The sequence below is a fragment of the Cornus florida genome, unplaced genomic scaffold (assembly GCF_030987335.1).
Source record: "Cornus florida cultivar Cherokee Brave unplaced genomic scaffold, ASM3098733v1 CherokeeBrave_3.0.0_Hap2_Chr03, whole genome shotgun sequence".
NCBI lineage: Eukaryota > Viridiplantae > Streptophyta > Magnoliopsida > Cornales > Cornaceae > Cornus > Cornus florida.
In genome coordinates, this window is record NW_026775573.1 from 51343632 (window position 1) to 51362301 (window position 18670).

At 35.1% G+C, this 18670-nt stretch overlaps 2 protein-coding genes across 3 annotated transcripts; both read left to right on the top strand.

Moving 5' to 3' along the window:
• The first annotated feature begins 3354 nt into the window (after window positions 1–3354).
• LOC132301592 (receptor-like protein EIX2) lies at window positions 3355–3717 on the top strand. The gene has a single exon (XM_059798833.1). It carries the CDS (start codon window positions 3355–3357, stop codon window positions 3715–3717), a length of 363 nt encoding a protein of 120 aa, XP_059654816.1.
• A 7362-nt stretch (window positions 3718–11079) lies between these two features.
• Window positions 11080–14800, top strand: LOC132300505 (receptor-like protein EIX2). Of its 2 annotated transcripts, none has more exons than XM_059797613.1 (3): window positions 11080–14044; window positions 14181–14224; window positions 14506–14800. In XM_059797613.1, the coding sequence occupies exon 1, from the start codon at window positions 11105–11107 to the stop codon at window positions 14039–14041; it is 2937 nt and encodes a 978-aa protein (XP_059653596.1). In that variant the 5' UTR covers window positions 11080–11104; the 3' UTR covers window positions 14042–14044; window positions 14181–14224; window positions 14506–14800. The 2 variants fall into 2 exon arrangements, with proteins under 2 accessions (XP_059653596.1, XP_059653595.1); XM_059797612.1 differs by having other exon boundaries at window positions 14184–14224.
• The last annotated feature ends 3870 nt before the right edge of the window (window positions 14801–18670 follow it).

The following is an 18670-nucleotide window of genomic DNA, read 5'->3' on the forward strand; positions in this document are numbered from 1 at the left end:
GATTTGCAAGTCCTTTTCTTCAATAGTCTTTGTGAGGTTCTCAATGGAATAAGCCATAGTTGCTAGTTGTTCCTCCACCGTAGCAGCTCCAGTCATCATAGCAGCAACCACATCTGAGTATGATAGGCCTTGAGAATCCACGTTCCTTGAAGTGATTGATTGCTCCGAAGTCTAACGTGGTGACTCTGGGGGTGAACCGACACTAGAGTGAGCATCATAGATAGAACGAAGTGAATCGGGTGGTGGAGCCTCCTCTGGAACAATGTCAAGGTTTTTGACATGTTGAGTTTTCACGTTCGCCGGTGTTACAGGATTAGTTTTCACCACATCTTGCTGAAGTTTGAATGACGCCATCGCCTGGGACTTGCTACGTGTCACAGGGCCCGTCAAGGTACTTACATCGCTTAATTTGGTCTTCGTGCCACTTTTCATGGTGGCTTTAGCGTCGACCTTTGCAATAGCGATGTTCTTTTGGGCTTTCTTGTCTGTCTGAATCTTAGGGGGAGCCATAGAATCTGATAGAGAAGAAACTTGATAGTAGGAGAAAGAGATGAGAGGCAAAGGTTGTCCCACCGGGCGTGCCACAAATTTGTACACACAAATTTTGTAAGTCTGCAATAGAAACAAAATATGGAGCAAATAGAATTTTATTAATTTATGAATGTGGAGTACAGTCCTTTGTAATATCTTTTACAAAAAGAATGGTCCTCTGATTCGATCTCCTTGTTTTTGGTTGGTTGGATCCAAGGGCTGCAAGAGCTTGTTCTTGAATCACTGTGGAATTTGATGAAGAACGGCACGTTGTTGGATGTGCTTGATGTTCTTCGCTTTTGGGTTTCGATTATGAATTTGTGTCTGAATTCTGAGTCTCTGGATTTCTGAGTCTCTGAACTTCTGAATTCTGAATTTGTGTCTGAATTTGTAGACTTCTGAATTCTGAATTCTCTCCCCTTTTTCTTCCTCCAAGCCTTTATTTATAGACTTCTTGGATTAATAGGATGATGACACGTGTCATCTCCGGATAAGGAAAAAAACTATAACTGGGCCGAACCGGTTATATTGTAATAATTATCCTTAAAGATAATTATTCAAAATATATTTTATTAGGAATAATTATCGTTTCATTTAATTATCTGGGCTGGGCTAATTAAATAATTTAAGTGGACCAAGCCTGGTAAAATAATTTATTTAAATATTAGGCCTATATTTAATGGGTCCATTCGTTAAGACCAAAGCCCACTAAATTTTAGTGTCTACAACCTCAATGACATGTTTGGAATACTTTCTAAATAGAATGAGGTAATTTTGCAATTCTTGTTTTCAAAAACATGGTTCGAATGCATTTTAAAACAGCGGTAAAGTGCAGAAAACATCGTTAATGCATACTCCGCGTAACACTTTCATCTTTATTTAAAAAAGTATGTTAATAATCTTTTTATTTTTTTAACACTATGCTAAAACACCCCTTAAGAGGAAATCTAACATGAAATAATAATACCCATTTTGTTCTTTTACTCTTTTAAAAATGTCCAAGAGGGTGTGTATGCAAATAATTTCAAAATATAGGAGTATTTTTTGCACTCTCTCTCTCTCTATATATATATTACACACACCATCATTAATTTAAAAATAATAATAATAAGGGTAAAATGTCAAAAAAAAAAAAAAAAAATTCCCTGACCTATGGGGGTTTTGCAATTAATCCCCAAAACTGAAAAAAACCGACACAAATTTACCCTTCCAAAAAAACAATGTAGTTTCTTTATAATGTCAACTTAAGTTGCTGACGTGGTAAACAAAATCTCAGCAACTAATAGGATTGCGGCAACACGACGAAGTTTCTTACCTCTTATATCTCCATCACCACACAAGCAAACAAACCCCTTGGGCCCTTACCACCTTCCTTTATTCGCGCCACACACGGAGAGTAGAAAAGGAAGCCACTGTAGACCTCCTATATTGCCGCGGAAGAGTGAGGTGGCGACGGTGGCGGAAGGGTGCGACGTACATGATACTTAACCTCGTAGAAGGCCCAATATGAGAGGCCCAAGCACCACAAGCCCACTTCCTTCAATAAAAGCCCTCTTACCAGAAGGATAATTCTTCATCTGGACCAACATATCAAACGGTGAGTGGACCAATTGAAGTAAGAAGGCCGAGCGGCCCAACCGAAGCAACAAAGCCATTCAACAGTGTCTCAAATTTCTTTTATCATTCTTCATTTTGTTTTCATTCATTATTGAGTGTGAGAGCATCAAGGTCCTGTGATCGGACCTCCATGTTCGGTCTGAAATTTTGTACACCTACAAAAAAAGAAACTAATATGCCATTTGAATTGATTTAGTTTGCTCATTTGATTGATTTGTAATTTTTTTAATTTTTATTTATTTATTTATTTAATATAGCAATTTTAGCACACAAACTATTAAAGGGTTGTCCCAAAGCTACAAATGAGTTGCCTACTATGTACGTTCAATCCAGATAAAGTTGACTCTATCTCAGTCTAAGTCAAGAATGACAACGACCAATCTTATAATTTTATAATGAATAATGATAATTAATTCAAAAATAGGATGTATCTTATTTTTTTATATGAGTGAGAATGTATCTGATTTTTTTTATAATGTACGCCCAAAATGCCATTTGAATAGATTTAGTTTGCTCATTTGATTGATTTATAATTTTTATTTATTTAATATAGCAATTTTAGCACACAAACAATTAAAGGGTTGTCCGACAAATGAAAGGCAAAGCTACAAATGAGTTGCCTACTACGTTCAAACCAAATAAAGTTGACACTATCACGGTCTGAGTCAAGAATGGCAACGACCAATCTTGTAATTTTATAATAAATAATGATAAATAATTCAAAAATAGGATGTATCTGAATTTTTTTTTATTTTATATATGAGTGAGAACTGAGAACGAAATAATATTGTCTCACATAATTTTATTGCTTTGATTAGGCGGAATAAATCTGAAGGAAACGTTGCTCATTTTTATAGTGCTAATAGAGGTTCTTATGGGACTAGGGAAGTGTATGTAGATAATGCATTAATGCTCTGGAAAAGAAAAGAGAGTGAGTACAAAAATAATTTAGCACTAATAGGAGGCATTGATCTTTCAGGTAATAGATTAGTTGGAAAAATTCTTGAAAAAATCTCATGTCTTGCAGAATTGAATTATTTGAACTATCGAGAAATGATTTGAATGGACATGTCATTCAAGAGATTGGTGAGTTAAAAATGCTAGAATCTCTCGACTTGTCTAGAAATCAGTTTTCTGGTGAGATTCCTACATGCATTACTCGTTTAAATTTTCTTGACGTCTTAGATTTGTCAAATAATTAATAACATGTCTGGTAAAATTCCATCAAGCACTCAATTGCAGAGCTTTGATGCCTCTGCATATGCTGGAAATCATGAACTTTGCGGGCTTCCACTTCCAAATAAGTGCCCAGGAGATGAAACAACTCTGGAACCTTCTGTCAATAAAGATGATATCATTCAAGGAAATGAGGATAGGTTCATAAACCGAGAATTTTATGTCAGCACAGGGATAGGTTTTGGGGTTGGATTTGATGGTGTCTTTGGCACTTTAGTGCTCAATCGTTCATGGGAACATGTCCTTTTCAACTTCTTGAACAACATAAAAGATTGGCTTCACGTGACAACAGCAGTGAATATGGCCAGATTGAGGAGGTGGCTTCAAAGCTAACAGGTAAATATCTCCTTCGGCTTTTCAGTATTAGCTGAATTTTTACTTCTCGACTTTGTTTCTGCATTAGCTAGATTTTCAATACTTGAATGACACTCTTTATAGCACTATACTCATAAAAACTGCCACAATAATAAAAATTTGGGTACTCTGCTTGTAAACTGATGCTGGCTGGGTTAATTTCACATTGATTAAATTTAAACTGATTGCTAATGTTGTTCATATTGTTCCTTTGTTTTGCATTTTCGATGGAAACCACTTCAACTAAGATGTGAGACTTTGTTCCTCTTGACAATAAGTTCCTACAGTAGGACGCCGAGTTTTGCATACCCGTTGCTTTTTCTGGAATTATTTTCTGTTGATTGAAGCATCACCATAAGGTTGTGACCTGTAGGGGAATCTCTATTGGGAGAAAATTAGGGAGATGGGATTCTTTGTTGTACAACACGTGCTCTACAACATTGGAAAGTTCAGATCAATCACGCTGTACGTAATGTGTTTTACACTGGTGGACCATCAAAATCTCTCTTTAAGCTAGGATTTGCTTGTACATAAAATCAATTCTCTTTTATTGGTCTGGCAATTTCATCTTACATAATAATATCTCAAAAATCAATCGGTGCTGTAAAAACTTTCTATCGGTTCAAACTAGCCATAGAAATGTAGTAACAAAGGTAGCTTGCCAGAAACTTTATAAAAAATAGAATTGCGGATGGTAGTAAAACTTTGTTCTGGTTGAGTCAGGTTTCCAACAGATGCTCTATCATCTCTAATTGACCCAACGTTTTTGAAATCAGTGACGAATTGATATGCTAGACTTGCTGTCCATTTTAACATACTGGATACCATTTTTTCATCCCTTCCTTTCGTCCTCTATAATATTTTTCTTCCCCCTATTTTAAACCCTACTGATCATTACTCTGTCACATGGTCAGCCTCTCCCACTGAAGAATTTTCCATTTATCATGCCCTCAAAGCCATCCTTTCACCGACAAATTCAGTCCAATAGGAAGCTGCATACCTGAGCTAGACCACCTCTCAGACTTGCCAATTTTCTAAATTTTAGCCCTCTGGGCAATAGTGTACCTGAGAGTCACAGCCACATACTCCTTATCATTAATCAACTTAATTCACAGTTTGTCCTTCAATACCTGACTTCTTCTAAATTCAAGGGTCCATTGTGACATCTAAGGTACAAAACTTCTCTATTCCCGTGTCATACGCGGAAGACTTATAGTCCTATGTTCCAAATCCTAATAAGTATCTTTTCATTTGAATGATACTTGGGTGAAATTTCCCTGAGGAAACTATGTCTCAAAAGAACTTGGCCTTAATGTAACTGACGAAGAAACAGATTTGCATTAATAAAAGACATGAATTTGCCTTGAAAAGTTTTAATTATAGATAATTAGGTGGTTTAGATTCCTCCCTGTCATTGTAGTTGAATCTTGTTTCTTTTAATGAATAGAATCAATGAAGATGAGAAAAGCAAGCATATATGCTTGTGAAAAATGATACTTTTCTCAGTGCTTTTGGTGAGGTGAGTGAGTGTTGTGAGGACACTTTGCATTCAATGTTGGTTGAAGTATTTTTGGTGAAAAATATTTTCCAAGTGTTCAAAATAGTGCGACATTCAAGTAATTTCTGAAGTACGGGTTGAACCGGTTACTTGATTACTGTGTTTAAAAATCATAATGCATTGTATTGGTAGTCCAAATTTTGTGCCAGAGCCCTAAACTGAAATTCATCTTATAGTGCGAATATCATGAGTGATTTAAATTTTGATAGTCTCTAACATGGAGACACAAAGAAGAAGAGTGAGAACTCTTGCAGCAGATTGAGAGCTTCCTTCTTTAGTCATTAGACAAGGTCTTGAGCCAAGAGAGATCTTTTAGGCTTATTTCTAGTTGTTATTGTATAGGCGAGCACCCTGTTTGTCCCTGTGATTGTACATTTTTCCCTTTCACCAACGGGCCAGTGGCCTGGCGGTATCAGTTTCTTATTTCCTAAAAAAAGGTCAGGGGTTCAAGTCTCAGAAGAGATATGTATGTGAGTACCGATTAAGAAAAAAAATATATATATATATTTTTCCCTCTCTCTTCAGTACAGTAAAGTATTGTACATGCTCTGTTTATTGTTTGTAACGTGAAATCATGTGATATGCGATACAATACTAGCTTGAACCGCATCATGGTGGTTTCCAGATCCTTTTTAACTTGAAACAATCAGTCACCCATAAGAAATGACGAGAGTAGTATTGATTTTTCCATATCCTGTTTACTTGGCATGTTAAGGGAACTATCCCAAACTTAAAATTGGGATTCAAAAGTGCATAATTTGAAGTAAATGTTTGCTCTTATCCATTTTTCATGCATTGGCTAAACTTTCATTCCTTGAATTTGTTTTTGAATTAGCTAACGATTAAGTACTTGAATGACACTCTTTATCACACTTCAAGTGTCCCCACATGAAAAATGCCACACAAAAAAAAAAGAAAAGAAAAAAAAAAAATAGTTTCTCGGTTTATATCTAGCGTTGGCTGGTCAATTTCAGATTGCTTAAACTGATTACTAGTATTTTTGTTCCTTTTTCTTTCCTTTTGCATTTCAGTGGAAGCTAATTAACCAAAGTGATGCGCTTCTGTTATGTTCCTTTCGAAGATAAGTTCCTACCAGACATTGGTTCCGCGTACCCACTGAAGCTAGGTCCTTTTTATTCCATGAAGAATATAATTTTGCAAATATTATGTATGTGATTTGTTGTGGAATTAGATATGAAGACACTTCTGATATTATTAATGTTTGATGATCTTATATTTTGGAGTTTTAGGTTTTGCAAATAAAACTATAGTGCTCCAAACTTGCCATCCTAATCTGCCAACAAGAGATTCAGTGCAAAAATTGTTGATTATTTTTTGCATTATTGTGGTTCCCTGGAATCAGAACAAACATATTGACGGTGACAGCAAATACAGGTGCGTTTACAGGAAAGCAAGAAATCCAAAATTATACTTCTAATGATGTAGACTCTAATTATATTCAGTTGTATGCATAATTAAGATCATAAATGTTGGTTTTAGCCTATTCATATGGACTCTGTCAAGAGCAACTGCAAAATTATTCATCATGACTTATTTGTAACAGGAAAGATTTTTATTTGAATAATAATAATGATGGTATGACATTGATTAATAACTTTATGTGATACATATTACAAATCTGCATCAAGTATTAAACATGCCAGCAGTGGGTGTCAATAATTACTCCTGGTAAGATAGATACTTGCACCACAACAAAAGCATTACATAAAACTCTATAATTATATTTTCCACTGCCTATTTGTCATTGTGAAATTACTAAAACCACTTACTTGTTTGAATTCCAACTGCGGAGCTTTTCATACGCTAAAGAACAGCTTTAGCAAATATCCTTGTGGAATATCAATTCTAATTCTAATACCCTCTTATACATTAAAGACTTCTGGTCTTTTAACTTTTTCTAATTCAACGATCAAGACATCTAAGGCACAAAATATAATATCCTCCAAATTGAATGCTTTTCTTTCATTTAAGTGATGAAGAAACAAAGTTGCATTATAGCCATAGATGATTACTTTGACGTGGACATTGACTAAGATTGAGTAAAATGAGGGCATTGACTAAGATTTTCTTTCACGGCTTTTCTTTCATTTAAATGATACTTTGATGACTTTCATTTAAATTATACTTCGATGAAATTTCCATGAAGAAACAGAGTTGCATTATAGCCATAGAAGACTTCGACGTGGACATTGAGTAGTGATTTCTTTGTCCTTTCTTTTTGGGGAAAGATTGAGGAAAATGAGGCCATAAATGAGATCAGATGATTGAGGGCTTCAATTGATCTAATTGCAGATGACCAGATGGCCTTGCCAATCATTTCAATTTATAAAATGAAGGCAGGCAAAAGAGGGAAAAGAAAAATGAAAAATGAAATCTTTGAAACACTATATAAAATAATATTAAGAAATCATATTGTAGTCAATTTATATTATTGACTTAGTTAGTTAAATTTTCTATAATATCTTAAAGACTTCTTTCATTTGAATGATAACTTGCATGAAATTTCTATGAAGAATGCATGTCTCAAAAGAAACTTTGACATGGACTTGACTAGTGATTTAAAGATGAGATGAGATGTATGAGGTCGTAGATGAGTTTGAGGTGCACCTTGACTTCTAGTTTCATTCCTCTTCAATTGTCGTAACAAATGCAATTGTGAAATTATATAAACAATCTTACACATAAATTAGAATCTTAAATATGTTATCAGAAACTAAGAACACCATTCATGACCTTTAATTTATATTTCAACAATTTACATATTAAAACATTTATGTTGACAAGGTCACAATAATAACAAAAAAAAAATGAATTTACAATGAATATAGAACATGTATAAAGATGAGTTTCTCAACATTTATAATTAGGAAAAAAAGAAAAAAAAAAAAAACATTTGTAATTAGAAACAACATAATTCACACAGAATTTTTACTACATAAATAACTAAATAATAGAAATTAAGAATGGAAATCAACCATTTGCATTTAATCAAAAAAAAAAAAAAAAAAAAAAAAAGAAGGAAAACAACAAGATATAATAAATTAAATAGGAAAGAATTGGCATAGATAAGGCATGTTAGTCGTTCATTCTAAAATTGTTAGCCGTCCAATAATTTCAAAATACAACTCATATTTATCTCTTTTTCGCTTCGGATATGTCCAAAGACTATAAAAGTCTATGTTCAAAAGAAACAATGTTGCATTGCAGCCATAGAAGACTTTGATGTGGAGACCATGGCTGACTTTAAGGTGCACACCTTGAAGACTCCTGGTTTGATTTCCTTTCCATTGTGGTAACAGGCCTAACTGGATAGATCCAATGAGAATTTCCATGGTCTCTACTTTGCTCTTGTCACAATCAATTGAATGGCTCTTTTCCACTAATAGTAAGTGATAATGATATTTCAATGGAATTTCCATGAATAGAGTATATAGTTGGTGTTGATGTAATTGATGAAGAGCATAATTGCATTATAGTCATAGGAGACCTTGACTAGTGATTTTTGTCCTTTTCTTTTTCGGAAGATGAGATTTATGAAGTTATAAATGAGTTTGAGACCATTTAGGTCATTGATTAATTGAACTTTTGACATTTTTGATTTCATTTTTGATTTAGTTGGATGTTTAATTGAGGCATATGTTAACATATTATAGTTAATTTATATTGTTCGCATAATTAGCTAAATTGTGTTTTATGACCCAAAATCATTTGGTTTATAATTTTGATTTTTAGGACACAATGAATTAAAATTTTAAGATTCAACATTCGAGCAGTAAGTCTTTCTATTGGTCCTACAAAATGAATGTAAGATAACAACCCTTACCAACATCTTTGACTATATTGTGATTAAAATTTCGTATTTTTTTACTTTTCCAAATTTTCTTTTGGATGTGGTATTGGAATTCGAAATGCGAAAAAATGATAAGAAAAAAGAAATCAAAAGAAAAGGTTTCAATAAGATAGTCCTATAAATAAAGGTGATCACATGACTAGCTAGAGAACATAAACAGACCAACCTTTTTCTTCACTAATTCTAAAAATGATTGCGTGAGGAAGTACATAAATAAACCCAAAAAAAAAAAAAAAATCATAGATTATTGCCGTCTCATGCAAATCAATTCATTATCTCAAAGGAAATATTTATAACTCTTTATTTCAATCTCACATCCGCTACTCTCGGACAAGACTTAGTCATTGAACAATTCAAGCTAACTCTTGCGACCCTACCTCGAGTGGCTAAGAACTCCAGTCTTACTCCTCAAATCTTATAGGCAAGTTGTTAATAATCAATGGTAATACAGTCAACAAAACTCCATTTGTCTCATATTAGTGTTCGTCTCTGAAATCAGAAGTTTTTAAGGAAATATACAATTAATGCATTATTCCCTTTTAAAATTATCAATTTGTCTATTAAAATTTAAATTTATATATTACGTTAAATTTTTTTAAATCAATTAATGCATTGTTCCCTTTTAAAATTATCATTTTGTCATTTTAAATTTAAATATTTATATTAATAGGTTAAAAGATTTTAAAGACTTAAAGATATTAATAAAAGAAAAAAACTTATCTTAGGCTGCCGCATAAGTAGGGCTCTCCTAATTATGATATTGATATGGCCCAATAACAATATGACATATGTCAAAAAAAATTAAAAATTAAACCTGAATCATTCGGATCTTTTCACGAGTCATCTAAAAAGGAAGAGGATTTTCTCTCACGCGTATGTGAGACCTGGTAGCTGGCTCTCGCTCTCTTTAACTCACGATTCCTTATCTCTTCCCACAAAATCCCCATTGATGTCCACCATCTCCCCAATTCTGAAACCCTAATACTAATCCTCTCTTCCGCCAACCGACCTCCACCACCTCTACTGCTTGCCACCTCCTCCATTCCCAAACCTAATATTTTACATCCAATCTTTAGAGATGATTCAAGCCGTCACATTCATTGTCTGCCATCTCTGTTGCAACCTCATCTCCAGAATGACTCAAGGCCTACCAATTAATAAATACGTTTAACTCTAGTGAGCATAAATTTTTTTGAGATTTATCACCACCTATTGCAATCTGAAACCAAATTGATTTACTTAAACTCTATTTATCATTGGAGTCTTACAATTGTGGTTAATTTATCATGTATGGGCTAATTGTTTAGCTTTGCAATATGAAGGGTTTGGAATAGAAAATCTCAAACGCATGACGAAAAAAAAAAAACTTTCCTTTTGGATGATCCGCAAAGAGGTCCAAACAATTTTTATTAATTATTTTAAAAAGTTTTTTTTTTGATACGTCTGTTTTTTTATTGATCCATGTCAACATGAGAAGGATATTTCTACTTATACAGCCTGAGGCTTAATAAAATAAACTAACACACTCACATTTTTCTAGAAATACTTAAATTTTGAACCTTGTACTTCACAAAGGTGAGGAAGTAGATAAATAAACTGAAAAAAAAAAAAAAAAAAAAAATCTCAAAGGCTCACACAAGATTTCAACAATATTTTCTTACATTAATTTTAGGATACAATTAATTCAAAATTAAGAATTTAACGTTGCATAAGTGGATCCTTCACTCAGTCCAAACATCTTTGTCCTCTGGTGATTAGACATAGCAGGAATGGTGTCTTTCAATGAGTCCACCGTAATGAATGTATTGTTGACTTTTCGAAGGAAGAAATTTTTTCTTTTGGATGACCTATTGAAATCTATAAATTATGTCTCGTGCCAAGAAAACAAAACAAAAAAAAAGGTTTCAGTAAGTAGTACTATATATAGGGGTCATTACATGGCTAAAGATGATAAAGAAAACCAAGAGTTTTGGTGTTTCACTAATTGTGAGTGGTTATTTCTGAAAATGATGAGCGGAGAAATGTTGTTTAAACATTTCAAAGTGTTGGTGGTTGTGGTTTTTTTACTAATATTTTGCTTGAAAATGAAACCAGCTCTTGGATTATTCAGTAATTCAAGTGTTGGTAAAGCAGTGAGGTGCATAGAGAGGGAGAGACGAGCTCTCCTTGAGTTTAAAGAAGGGCTCATTGATGATTATGGCATTCTCTCTTCTTGGGGGAACTCAACTGAAGACTGCTGCAAATGGAGAGGAGTCCGATGTAGCAACCGCACTGGTCACGTGACTGTGCTTGGCTGGGATAAAAACCTCGATCAGCGTTTGGGAGGTAAGATTAGTCCTTCATTGCTTGAATTGCAGCATTTGAGGTATTTGGACCTCAGTTTCAATGATTTTACAGGGAGCCATATCCCAGAATTCATTGGTTCCTTTAGCAGTCTACAATACCTCGATCTTTCAGATAATTATTTTGTGGGTACGGTTCCTAATCAGTTTGGGAATCTTTCCCAATTGCGTGCTCTTGATTTGGGGTCTAATTATGAAGTGAGTGTAAAAAGTTTAGAGTGGGTTTCTCATCTTTCTTTATTAAGATACCTTGATCTGACCCAGGTTAATCTGAGCAATGCAATAGATTGGATGGAAGCAACCAATAAGCTCCCTCTCCTAACGGAATTGCACTTGAGTGGATGTGATCTCCATGGTATCATTTCACCCCAACTTCCATTGATAAATTCTTCTAAATTGTCTCTTGTTGTCCTTGAGCTATCCCACAATTCTTTCAATTCTTCAATATACAGTTGGTTGTTCAATTTCAATACAAGTCTTGTTCATGTAGACCTTTCTCATAACAATTTACAAGGTCCAATCCCTGATTCCTTCGGAAACTTCAATTCCCTTGCCTATCTTGATCTCTCTTCCAATCAACTTGAAGGTGGGATTACAAAATCCATTGGGAACTGTACTAGTTTACAAACATTGAATTTGGGTTCGAATCAACTTGGTGGTTCAGTGCCTCACAGTATCACAAGACTTTCGTCTTTGAAGGAATTGTATCTGGATGGTAATCAATTGAGTGGGTCTTTACCAGATTTAAAAGGATTATCTTCATTAAGAGAGTTGTATCTTTGGAACAATAGCTTGACTGGACCACTACCCAGAAGTATTGGGCAACTTCTCATGCTTGAACTTTTGGACATTTCTTCAAATTCTTTACAAGGTACAATCTCCGAAACCCACCTCTCAAATCTCAAATACTTAAAGTATTTGGACTTGACTCTTAACTCCCCATCTTTAGACTTCAGTTCTGATTGGAATCCTCCTTTTCAACTCGATGTCATAAGGTTGCGGTCTTGCCGGTTGGGCCCTCGTTTCCCAAACTGGCTTCTAACTCAAAACAATTACTCTGAGCTTGATATCTCTAATTCTGGAATTTCAGATATTGTCCCTAGGGAGTTTTGGAATTTATCTCCTAAACTGTCTTACATAAATCTCTCTTCCAACCACATGAATGGCATGGTGCCTGATTTGACATCATTGAAGACATTTTTTTATCCTATAATAGATTTGAGCAATAATCGTTTTGAGTGTCCAATGCCACTATTTCCTCCCAACATCACACTTTTGAATCTCTCTAAAAATATGTTTTCTGGGTCAGTTTCTTTCTTATGCAACATAACCAATGAGTTTCTCAGCTTTCTTGACCTCTCAGATAATCGATTATCAGGGGAGCTTCCTGATTGCTGGATGCATATGGATGGATTAGCCGTCCTTAATTTGGCTAACAATAATTTCTCAGGAAAAATTCCTAACTCTATGGGTTTCCTCTATCAAATTCAAACATTGCACTTGCGCAATAACAATTTCATTGGAGAATTTCCTTCATCATTGAAGAATTGTAGTGATTTGAAGATCATTGATATGGGAGAAAATAAATTATCAGGAAAAATACCAGCATGGATAGGGACAATCTTCACAAGTTTAATTGTTCTTAGTCTGCGATTGAATAAGTTGCATGGACAAATACCTCTAGAAATATGCCATCTAAACTCTATTCAAATCTTGGACCTCTCCCAAAACAATATATCTGGGATTATACCGCCATGCTTCAATAATTTTACTTCTTTGGTTTGGCGGGATAAATCTAAAGGAAACATTGTTCATGACTATATTACTGATACAGGTTCTTATGTTGATGGCAATGTGTATGTAGACAATGCATTGGTGCTATGGAAAGGGAAAGAGAGTGAGTTCAAAAGTAATCTAGGACTGATGGGAGGCATTGATCTTTCTGGCAATAGATTAGTTGGAAAAATTCCTGAAGAATTCTCGAGTCTTACAGAATTGAATTATTTGAACCTATCGAGAAATGAATTGAATGGATATGTCATTCAAAATATTGGTGAGTTAAAAATGCTAGAATCTCTCGACTTGTCCAGAAATCATATTTCTGGTGAGATTCCTACAAGCATAACTCGTTTAGATTTTCTTGCTGTCTTGGATTTGTCAAATAACAACCTGTCTGGGAAAATTCCATCAAGCACTCAATTGCAGAGCTTTGATGCCTCTGCATATTCTGGAAATGATGAACTTTGTGGGCTTCCACTTCCAAATAAGTGCCCAGGAGATGAAACAACTCTGGAACCATCTGTCGGTAAAGATGATATCATTCAAGGAAATGAGGATGGGTTCCTAAACCGAGAATTTTATGTCAGCTTGGGGCTAGGCTTTGGGGTTGGATTTGGTGGAGTCTTTGGCACTTTATTGCTCAAACGTTCATGGCAACATGTCGTTTTCAAGTTCTTGAACAACATAAAAGACTGGATCTATGTGACAATAGCAGTAAAAATGTCCAAATTGAGGAGGAGGCCTCAAAGCTAATAGGTACATATCTCATATGGCCTTTTTTTTTTTTTTAATTTTCTACACTCACTCCAATTTTGTTTTTTGTATAAGCTAGATTTTCAATACTTGAATGATACTCTTTATAACAGTTCTAATTGTTTCTATGTGACAATAGCAGTGACTATGACCAGAGTGTGGAGGTAGCTTCATAGCTAATAGGTAATTATTATTATTATTATTTTTATGTTTCTGAATTAGCTGCACTTTCACTCCTTAAATTTCTTTTTCCATTAGTTAGATGTTCAATATTTGAATGACACTATAACACTTCAAACACAACCAAAAAAATTAATAATAATTCCTCTAGTTGTATAATAATGTTAGTTGTTCAATTTCACATTTTGATTAAATGGATTGGTTGCGTTGTTTATATTGTTCTTTTCTTTTTCTTTTTCTTTTTTCTTTTTTTTTTCGGTGTATGCTGCTTCAACTTCTTGCAGTGACAACTTCGAGTTTTGCATACCCTCCAATGCTGCAGCTGTCTCCTAGGCCTCTCTATTTCTTGAAGAATATATTGTAGAACTATTCTCTACATTACTTGTACTAGATTTAGTTAGTGTTGATTGAAGCACAACCATATGGTGTTGGACTATTTATATTAGGAATGGTTGTGGCCTGGGCAATCCAAAATAAATATATTACATTGTTTGTTGTCTAATATTTGCTTTCAAATGTACCATTGAAAATAGGGTTTCTTGAATATTATTATTAATAAAGCCTCTTTTCTAGATGTAACTCATGCTCAATTAATAATCCCTTAAGAGAGGGTTTTTTTTTTTTTTTTTTTTTCATAATCTCGTTTTCTAATTCAATACTTAATGTCATCCTCCTCTTAACAAGTTCAGCCCTGAAACAAAGTAAAGCACGTGCAGATCAGTTCTTTAGATACTAATCGAACCCCTAGATCTGGTGCTTTCTAGCACGAAAGTTAAGGTGATTTTACCACTAGGCCAACCCCTTGTGTGTGCGCGTGTGTCGCTACCTTGTAGTAACAATTAGACACAACAAAAGCAAAAGGAAAAGCAAAATTTTCAAAGCCTTTCTCTATATTTGAGAGAAGTAACAAATTACTAAATGCACTGTGACAGTGAGCACATTTGTGTACATTGCCACTGGATCATATAGAGTCCCTGATTAAAACATAGAAGCTATCTTGATGTATACATAAGCGTAGGTCGAAAACTAGATAGAATGGACAATACTATGTCAAACAATGTATTACCTCTGCATTGCACACAGACAATACTATGTCAAACATTAATCAATATATTAATTTATAATATTATGTTCATTGAATTAAACCAAAATAATTACCTCTTTTAAAATAATAATAAAAAAAGGCGATGACAAACTGGCTTAAAGAAAACAAGTAATGAGATCTTCTATTGAATCATTGGTTGGAGCAAACTACAATCTCCAACCAACAAAAAATAAATGAATTGTTAGAAGGCAGAAACCTTCATGATATCGATGTGATCATAACCAAGTGATTGGCCGACGTAGTCAATAAAATGGGAAACATTAGCCAAAACATTACTATATTGTAACACAATGTTCATCAACTAAAAGACTAAAACATAATTGGTCTATAGAAAACACAACGGAAACTTCTATTGAATAAGTGTTTGGGGCAATTGGTGTCAAGTTGCTGTTGGACGGGACATCGCAATTGTATTTGTTGGGTTTATTTCCTTCTATATGGAGGAGAGTCCAAGTGGGTTTTATTAAAGCCCAAAGCCCAGCTCTTTAGGGTGAATAACCCTAAGGAAGTCAGAATAAAAAGAGAGGAAGATCAGCCGTAGCTTTCACAAGAAAGAGAAGAAAAACGCAGGTTTTTTGTAGTCTGCCCAGATTTCAACAAATGTCCGATCCCGCTTCGTCCGTAGTCCGATCGAGCTGAAATTTGGAGGAGAGGTTCATGACTCAATGAGTTAAAATCTGAACGGTGAAGATCGGATTTTGGGCTCGGTAACAGTGATTCATAATCGTGAACAGTAACCGGGTTTTGGTTTTTTCTATTCTACAGAGATTTCATCAAACGTCCGATCCCGCTTCGTCCGTGGTCCGATGAGCTGAAATTTGGAGGAGAGAGATCAATGAGATGTATTGTGGCCTCTAATTGCGATTAGAGAAGACTTTGTGTACCCATTATTTGGTTAATAGTGGAGATTTTAACTGGATTAGGTTCCGTGGTTTTTCTTCCTCACACTGAGGAAATTTTCCACGTAAAAATTGCTTGTGTTCTTGTGGCTTGGTGTGATTGATTTTCTTTTCTATTATTTTCAGCACATATAAAAGTAGAGATACATTATATTTGCTTGCATATAGGGAGAAGAGTTATTCCGCTATATTTGTTTATTGTTATCTCTCCCAACAAAGTGGTATCAGAGCCAGGTTGACAGATTGTCAGGTTGGCAGTTTGAGTTATGGAAGCAAATAAGAGTAGAATGATTAATCTTAATGGTTCAAATTATCACATATGGAAAGGAAAAATGGAGGATCTTCTTTATGTGAAAGATTATTACCTACCGGTGTTTAGTGCTGAAAAACCAGAAAACAAGACTGTTATGGAATGGACTTTGTTACATCGACAGGTGTGTGGGTATATGAGGCAATGGGTAGATGATAATGTTTTGAACCATATTAGTGGAGAGACGAATGCACATTCTCTATGGAGTAAGCTTGAACAGCTATATGCTAGAAAGACTGGAAATAATAAATTGTTTCTGATTAAGCAGATGATGGCTTTGAGATACCAGGACGGGACTCCTTTATCTAATCACCTGAATACATTCCAAGGAATTATTAATCAGCTGGTTGGAATGGGTACTAAGTTTGATGATGAGACACAAGGGTTATGGTTACTTGGTTCATTACCAAACTCGTGGGAGACGCTCAGAACTTCATTGTCTAACTCCGCTCCAGAAGGTATGATCACAATGGATATGGCCAAGAGTTGTTTGCTAAATGAAGAGATGAGAAGAAAAACACAGGGATCCTCTTCACAGTCAGAGATCTTGATTACAGAAAAGAGGGGGAGAAGTAAGAGCAGAGGTCCGAAGAACAGAGATAATAACAGAAGCAAGTCCAACAAGTTTGCAAATGTTGAGTGTTATCATTGGGGGAAAAAGGAACACATCAAAACATATTGCAGGCAATTGAAGAAAGAAAATAAGAATGCGAAATAGAACGGAACAAAGAATGGAGATGACAAAGATGGTGATGACAGAGTTGCTACCACCACTCCTGTAGACTTCCTCATTGTTTATGATGATGAGACGATAAATGTTGCATACAATGAGACCAGTTGGGTGATTGACAGTGGTGCCTCCATTCATGCTACATCTCGTAAGGATTTCTTTACATCTTATAAATCTAGTGATTTTGGAACAGTAAAGATGGGCAACGATGGCTTGGTTAAAGCCATTGGAATTGGGGATGTGTATCTGAAGATGACTAATGGCACGAAGTTAGTTCTCAGAGATGTGAAGCATGTTCCTGACATTCATTTGAATTTGATTTCTGCAGGTAAACTTGATGATGAAGGGTATTGCAGCACTTTCAGTGATGGTCAGTGTAAGCTCACTAGGGGTGCTATGGTTGTGGCTCGAGGCATAAAGCACTCTACACTGTACGTTATGCAAGAAAAGATCTCCAACGACATTGTTAATGCGATGGAGGATAATGATACAACAGAGTTGTGGCACAAGAGACTGGCTCACATGAGTGAGAAAGGATTAGCTCTACTAGGAAAGAAAAGTTTACTATGTGGACTGAAAAGTACACTTCTGAAAAGGTGTACTCATTGTTTGTCAGGGAAGCAGAGCAGAGTCTCCTTCAAGAATTCCCCTCATTCAAGAAAGTCAGAGATACTGGATTGGGTACATTCAGATGTGTGTGGCCCTATGAAGACGAGAACACTTAGTGGCTCCAGATACTTTGTGACCTTCATAGATGATCATTCAAGGAAGTTGTGGGTATATACCTTGAATTCAAAAGACCAAGTGTTAGCAATGTTCAAGCAATTTCAAGCCCAAGTTGAGAGACAGATTGGGAAGAAACTGAGATGCATTCGTACTGATAACGGCGGAGAGTATTCTGGTCATTTTGATGAGTATTGTAGACAGCAAGGTATCCGACATCAAAAGATAACTCCTAAAACTCCTCAGTTGAATGGCATGGTAGAAAGGATAAACAGGACACTGGTTGAGAGAGTGAGATGTTTGTTTTCACAAGCCCAGTTGCCAAAATCCTTTTGGGGGGAGGCATTGAGCACAGTTGTTCATGTGTTGAATCTTACACCTTGTGTTCCTCTACAGTTTGATGTGCCAAACCTAGTTTGGACAGGTAAGGATGTTTCCTATAATCATCTACGTATTTTTGGGTGTAAAGCATTTGTGCATATTCCAAAAGATGAAAGGTCCAAACTTGATGTGAAAACGCGACAGTGTATATTCCTTGGCTATGGCTAAGATGAGTTTAGGTACAAGCTTTATGATCCAGTTGAAAAGAAAATTGTGAGAAGCAGAGATGTCATGTTTGTAGAAGATCAGACGATTCAGGATATTGAGAAAGCAGGGAAATCTATGTCTCAGCAAGGTGATA